Raw genomic sequence first — 7,077 nt, forward strand, 5'->3', positions numbered from 1 at the left:
TTTAATGCTTGAGTGATTTTAATGCTTTTTATCAAATGTACTTATTTTCTCATGGTGACAAAAAAAATTATCTACGTGAAAATTATTTTACAAAATCAATTTCTGAGTGATCTGTGTAGGGTGAGATTTGTTATGTAATTTTAAATTTAGCGGCGGCAGAATACCTAAAACAAATATTGAGTAGGTAGGTATATAGTTGTAGAGCGTACAACTAGATGGCGCTTGCATCTTTTACCGGCTACAGGTAATTTAACTCACTGTATTACCGATAATTCCTAGAAAAGGAAAGCAATAGAAGTTGGAGAAAGTGTCAACAGTTAGCGCTGTTAATGACCACGAAATCTGTTCAAGTTTCATATCTATAGTATCATTTATCTAGGATCATAAAACAGGAGGAGAGGAACTAGAGGAAGGGGCACAAAACGACAAAGGAAGAGACCGTAGCGGTCTATTATTTGTTTTGTGGCTAGAGTTAGAGGTGTGTATGTGTGTCGTTTATATTCGTGAACCAACTAATCCATTTTTTCCTACACGGTTAGAAGTCTTCCAGACAAAATTCTTCAATTTTAAAATGTAACGCTTCCTCGCCAGATGGCGTGTAGACCGGTGTTTACGTTTCCTTCTACTAGATGGCGCCTGCATCTTTAATTTTAAATAAATTAATCGATTTTTTGGAACTACCAATATATTCACTAATACAAAAAGGATCTAGTACGTAATAGATTATATTAAATAAATAATGCTTTAGAAAATTGTTAATATAGAGATATTTTATCGGTATACTAAAAGTGGTTTGAATTGTTAGAATACGGTACTTGAAAATGACATGGCTCTGTTTACAACATAGCAGCTTACTTTAGATACCTACATTTACACTTGCGCGCTTTGGTATTTAAACCTCACCATACTTACAGAGTGATTTGAAAACGCAAGTGAATATGAAATATTGGATTATATATAATATTATATTCGTTAAAACAGTAATAGAATAGAAAAAATTCTCTAAACGTATAGAATAATTAAAAAATGTACAAGACAGCTATTCAAAGCTGAGGAACAGAGTGCCGACATTTTGGTGGTCGCTGGTAGACGCCGGGGACGCGTGAAAGTGGTAACGGCGACGCCCTAATTTCTAATCAGCCAGAATCACATAGCAATCTCTAAACAAGCAATGTCGCCAAGGTAACGTGATCTTGGAGAATTCCCGTGAACTATGACCCGTAAATGTTTCTACAAATTGATAAAGTTGAATATGTAATCCTTTTTAAGAACCGAACATGAACAATTTAACGGTGAGTTGGAGTTAAATGTCATTTTTCTGTGAGTAGGTAGGGTTGATGAATATTATGTATAACACGTATGCTGCCTTCAAAATGCGTAAGTAATTCGGTAAAAAAATATATTTTAGTGCTTGTGCTGCCCAGGATCGTATGTTTGTAAACTTGGAGTTATAAATAGAAATTAGGATACACAGTTCCAATAATCATCAGTATTGTTTTTACGTCTGCTTTTAAGAATGTTTTCAAAAATGTGTAAAGAATTACTATAAATAATAAATTTAATATATAAAAATGATTACGCTACGCTCCTGGATTAATAACATTAACTTATTTTATATACTGAGTGTTTTTTTACACAAATTAATGCACGTTTATGCTATATTAGGGATTGGGTTGGAATTATTTTTCCTTTATTTCAGGCAATACCAAAATGTTTCCACGTAAAATAAGATGTAATGCATTTTAACGCGAGTTGGGTGTAATCTGTGTAAAATTGAACCGTTTTACCTTTCGCAGTTCCGAAAAGTACTAAATACCGAAATGTAACGATTCTTATGACTTAACCAGTGGCGGTCAAACGTACCAAAACCAAGGCATGGCCAAATGCTTTTCTCCAGAGTCAGATTTTGGGGTTTGGTCGTTCTATTACTGGTGTACATCGCTGGAGTTTTAATATTGTCAGCAGTCTCACTGCACGAATCCAAAAATGCCGGAATCAAGGTAGGCTTTGAATTGAGGGAAATAAATATATTCGAAACGTTTTTTATTCTTTAGACTAATTCGGAATCTAGCCACCAGCAAGTGTCGAAGTTGAAGAACTTCGAATACGGTCTTCCAGGGTTCAGACCGCCCTTACGAAGGTCCAAAATAAATTGGTGTTCTGAGCTGAAGTACGTGGACCCCCCTAGGGAAACGGTTGCTTTGGCGTCCTTCCCTGGAAGCGGCAACACTTGGTTGAGGTATTTGCTGCAGCAAGCCACTGGTATGTAGCACATGTGTGTTTTATCAAGGGTACCTATTACAAAAACTTTTTTTTTCTCAGGTTTCTTCACTGGGTCCGTCTACAAAGACTACGGGTTGCTAAAGAATGGTTTCCCGGCGGAAAGCGTCTTGAACGGTTCTGTCCTGGTGGTCAAGACCCACGAATGGGGTCCAAAAGCCAGAAGCAAGTTTTCCAAAGCTATCCTGCTCGTAAGATCTCCTGCACCCGCCATACAAGCCGAATTCAACAGACAGAGCGGCGGCCATATCGGTTTTGCTTCACCAGACAGATACAAACGGACGAAAGGCAAACGTAAGTCACTATTCCGATTAGTATCCATCGTACAGTGCTTTTTTTCTTCTTCAGACTGGCAACAGTTCGTCAGCGACAAACTGAGAGGTTGGCAACAGATGAATCTCGACTGGCTTTATAATTTCACCGGTCCAACACATGTGATTTTCTACGAGCAGTTGGTCGACAATGTGGAACACACCCTCAGGACCGTGATCAAATTTCTGGACGTGCCCATCAACGAGGAACTCTTCAACTGTGCTATGGAACGCAAGGAAGGCATTTACAGGAGGAAAAAGAGGGTGTTAAATTTCGATCCGTACACTTCTAAGATGAAGGAAAACCTGAAGAGCATCCAGGAGAAGGTCTACGAGGCTATATATAATTTCGCCGCGCCTGCTTCAAGGAGATGATGAAAAGTTTAGTTGCGGGTCGAGCGAGGTTTGTTTGTTTGTCTACGCTAATCAAGGCGATGTAAATTGCATTGATAATGACAGGATTTTTAGAAAAACGTGCCCAAAAATCCACCATTTGCCGTTTTGTACATTATACAGTATAGTACTTTGATTGAGGGTCATATTTATACGGATCTTGACCTTTGAATATATAGTTCACCTAAACTAGATCAATGTCTAAGACCATCGACATTGAGATTCACAAACTAAACATAGTGCTTCAAAAAGTAACAGTAACTAATACTTTTTATTAAAAACTTGAAATGATTTAAAATAATATATCTTATCAAATGCATATTTATTAAACAGCAAAAATAAACGCTGTTTAAACACGATTTGATTAAAAAAATAAAAAAAATCGGATCGGTATCATTATTAAAATTAAAAAAACTGACCCTCAATTAAAGCCACACCCTGTATACATGTTTACGTAAATTAACAGTGCTGTTACATTTACAAAAAATCAGTTAAATGTCATAGAATGAGGCCCATACAGAAGAAGCCTTCGAGGATAGAAGCAAAGAGGAGCAGAAGGAACTTAAGGGTTGGCAGAATTCAGGGTATGATATTTTTAAAAGATGCTGAGGTCTAGAAATGTTAACGATCGTATTAAACCGATACAAAGACCTCTTATAACTATAGATAGTCGTTAAAGGTTGCTCAATGTCTATAAGCAATGTTTATTACATATTGACTTCACTGGATGATTTTATTGGTCCTCTAGAGCCGGATATACATATTTTTGTAAATATAGTGTTGTATTTTTGTTAGGGTTTTAAAAACAAAGTTCAGTGGTGTCACCCAATCAATGAAAGCAATTTTCTGTAGAAATAATAGTAACAACTTATTAGCATCTTTAAAAATCAGGATAAGACACTATCTCTGGTTTATTACAGTTTTTTTTACGTCTAACCTATCAATACCATGAAACTACGAAATATACATATGCTGACAATAATGCCATGTTTATCTTTTACATCGACAAAGGGAAGGATTTTTTATCATTCGAAAACGATTTTTAATATTCAAAAGACGCCGATTCCGAATTACAATTTCTAAGGTCACTCCTTGCGTTGCAATATTCGACAATAATCTGACGGTCAGGGAGGGACGGGATAATAACTTCAATTGGATAAAAATCTGGTTAATTTAGCGGTGAGTAACCATTTACTAATTTTTAGCTATCATAAGGATCCATATCCCTCTCCTACATCTAGTCACTAGGATTAAGTTTATTAGTTAAGTTTTGTTGTTAAAATGTGATTTAATAATTTTGGGAGTGCAAGAAAACACCAAACTTCTTCCATACTTACCTGGCGCTAAATGTGTTGCAAGAACAAACTAAATAGAAAAATATATAGCATATCACGTGTTCTGTTAGTTTTCAATCGATGTTTATAACGAGCGTTCAAATAAAAACGTGGTCGAAGTTGGCTCTGACACATTGGACGTGGGTGTAGCCCTAGATAAATGGGGTGTAGCTTATAGCGACCAACTTAACCTCATTTCTCAACAAGCTGTATAGCAGCTGTCAGTTTCAATAACGTTAATGACTATATAACTTTATTTTAAAGAATAATCCGTGATAACAATAACAAACAATTAAAGGAGAACAAACGCAAATCTTTTTTTAACACTGTGTGGCAGGTACCGACTGATACTCCCACCATTTGTCATAAAACACGTACAGAAGTTCTTGGCGCATTTTCCATTATTTGTTGGACATTTTCTTTTAATTCTTCAGTCCGCTTTTTAGGTCGGCCGCTTCCTTCTTTTCTTGTTACACTGCCCGTTTCACGAAAAACATTAACACAACGCTGAACTGCACTTTGAAAAATTTTGTACTCAACAACGCCGGGAAATTGATTTTGAAATTCTATGAAACATTCCTCAATAGAATATTCCATATTCCATCAATCTTGCGTCCATTTCTAAAGTAGGACTCTATGATAAACACTTTTTGTTCTTGAGAAAACACCATTTTAAACGCTTTTTAGAACGAAAATATTCAAATTGATAGAGGCGATATAGCGCTTTGACAGATGACGTTTAAGTTCATTTGCTATACGCTACGCCCTACGTTCAAATTTTCAGAACCAACTTGACCACGTTTTTATTTGAACGCTCGTTATTATTGCCGTAATCTTATATACTAAAATGTGTTATGATGAATAGTCTTATGGAGCTCGCATTCGCCATTTTTTTTAACGTTATAAGCAAGATGTACACGGTGTATCTTTGAATGGGGATTACATTTATAAGGCTACATATGTGTGATTTTAAACAATGCAGTTGTCATGTCACATCAGGTGGATTGTTATTATATAGTTCACCTAAACTAGGCCAATGTCAGAGGTTATTGACACTGACATTCAGAAACTAAGCACAGTGCTTTAAAAAATAGTAATCAATATTTGTCATGAACTTGAAATGATTAAAACAAATATTTTTTAATTTTTTTTATTATATACTTACAGTTCTTTAAAAAAAGTAACAATAGGCAACACTGGACTATTTATTTGATTTCAGATTTGTATTCTGAGAAAACCGACCTCTATTTAAAGTTACACCCTGTATTATATGTGCATATGTTCCTTTGTGTACGTAACGAATTTGTGATACTTTTTTCTTGTGATTCTTATATAGTTGCTTATTAGTTCCTACATATTTATTTAACATTTATGTACAAGGTGATCGCTAAACTACAAACCTTAAAGCCACATTTTAGCGATCACCCGGTACGCGCTACAGGGTGTCTATGTTAACTGTTAGCTTTAAATGACTTTTTACAGGTATTTGAAGAAACGAAATATTCCTTGAATGTAAGATAATGTAAATAAACAATGTACGTCCTGCGAAATTGTAGAGAAAAGATTGCCAACGTTCTGTCTCATAGTTTTAGCTCAAAAATTTATTTTCTACACTCTTTGCAGGGCGTACTTTGACTGTAAGTAATAATTGCTCAAAGTCATTTGTTTGCAAAAATTCCTCATCTGTTTTTTGGATGAAGATCTGTTGTCGGTAGGTGTTATCATTGTCGTTATTATATCGATGTAAAAAATGGTGATCGTTAATTTTTAGAAATATTATGAATACGTGGCAATCATATAGGCTAGATATAGGGATATTTGTTAATATAATACGAATAAATATTTGGAATATCGTTTTTTTTTTATTTAGTTATACCTGTTATGAACACTGAGGGGTTTTTGAATTTTTTCTGAAACCGTATTTTCCCTTTTTTAAGTTCAAGTTAAGTTTTTATTACTTCTAAAACTAAGTAATTGTTTGTCAAAGTAAAGCAACTGCTGCCATGGTACGGGCAAGTTAGCAATGATAAGAACATAACCTAATCCCTTTTTTCTTTAAAACCACTAATAATATCAATTTCTTACTTCAGTTAACGACAAGTAAACAATTTAGATATATTTACAGTTTTTTTATTTTGATCTGTGGAATTTATTAGTTCATGCGCCATCTATATTACTTTCTGTCAAGTAAAAACATGACGCCAACGGTCACCTGGACAATGACCAATCTGACAGCGGAGCTTATATAAGCAATGACGAGCGCAACTTACTGACAAAATCATTGATTTTATAAGCTACTCTACCAGATTAGTAAGGTATAAATAGTCCAATCAAATTACTTTTTCAGGTGCCAAAAAATAGTTCAGTAATTGAAAATATGTACAAATTAGGAAAATTTCCGTAGAATTCAATGAACTACTTTACCCCACCTGAATTTTTGGGGTTCATTTTCAAAATGATGTCCAAAGTTCGCAGAAAACAGTTTTTTTCATTATAAAAAAAACTAAATATTTTAGAAAAAAATGTTTCAAACAAAAGTTGTGGGAATTTTTAATATGGATCGAATAAGCCCAAACCGGTTTTGATCGGGAATTAAATTAATTAGTTATTACAAAAAAAACGCTAAAAATCGCAATATTTTCAAAAATAAATATTTTTTATGAAACTTGGTGAAAGGATGGCTATTTTTTAAAATTCGTGACAAAATGTAAACTTTCGACTGGCAGTATCGACATTTTGATACGAATTGAAATCAAAAA

At 34.5% G+C, this 7,077-nt stretch overlaps 1 protein-coding gene across 1 annotated transcript; it reads left to right on the top strand.

Annotated features, from left to right (window-relative positions):
* The first annotated feature begins 1,164 nt into the window (after positions 1–1,164).
* On the top strand, positions 1,165–3,291 carry LOC108913191 (WSCD family member AAEL009094). The gene is made up of 5 exons (XM_018718691.1): positions 1,165–1,292; positions 1,700–2,000; positions 2,055–2,262; positions 2,323–2,574; positions 2,629–3,291. The coding sequence occupies exons 2-5, from the start codon at positions 1,884–1,886 to the stop codon at positions 2,964–2,966; spliced, it is 915 nt and encodes a 304-aa protein (XP_018574207.1). The 5' UTR covers positions 1,165–1,292; positions 1,700–1,883; the 3' UTR covers positions 2,967–3,291.
* The last annotated feature ends 3,786 nt before the right edge of the window (positions 3,292–7,077 follow it).

Source organism: Anoplophora glabripennis, unplaced genomic scaffold (genome assembly GCF_000390285.2).
Source record: "Anoplophora glabripennis isolate ALB-LARVAE unplaced genomic scaffold, Agla_2.0 scaffold756, whole genome shotgun sequence".
Classification (NCBI taxonomy): Eukaryota; Metazoa; Arthropoda; class Insecta; order Coleoptera; family Cerambycidae; genus Anoplophora; species Anoplophora glabripennis.

Excerpts from the sequence above, each read along its gene's own strand:
- LOC108913191 (XM_018718691.1), top strand. The coding sequence starts at position 1,884 with ATGCTTTTCTCCAGAGTCAGATTTTGGGGTTTGGTCGTTCTATTACTG. Across the intron at positions 2,001-2,054 it reads CCAAAAATGCCGGAATCAAG|ACTAATTCGGAATCTAGCCA; the intron begins GTAGGCTTTGAA and ends TTTATTCTTTAG. Across the intron at positions 2,263-2,322 it reads TTTGCTGCAGCAAGCCACTG|GTTTCTTCACTGGGTCCGTC; the intron begins GTATGTAGCACA and ends TTTTTTTCTCAG.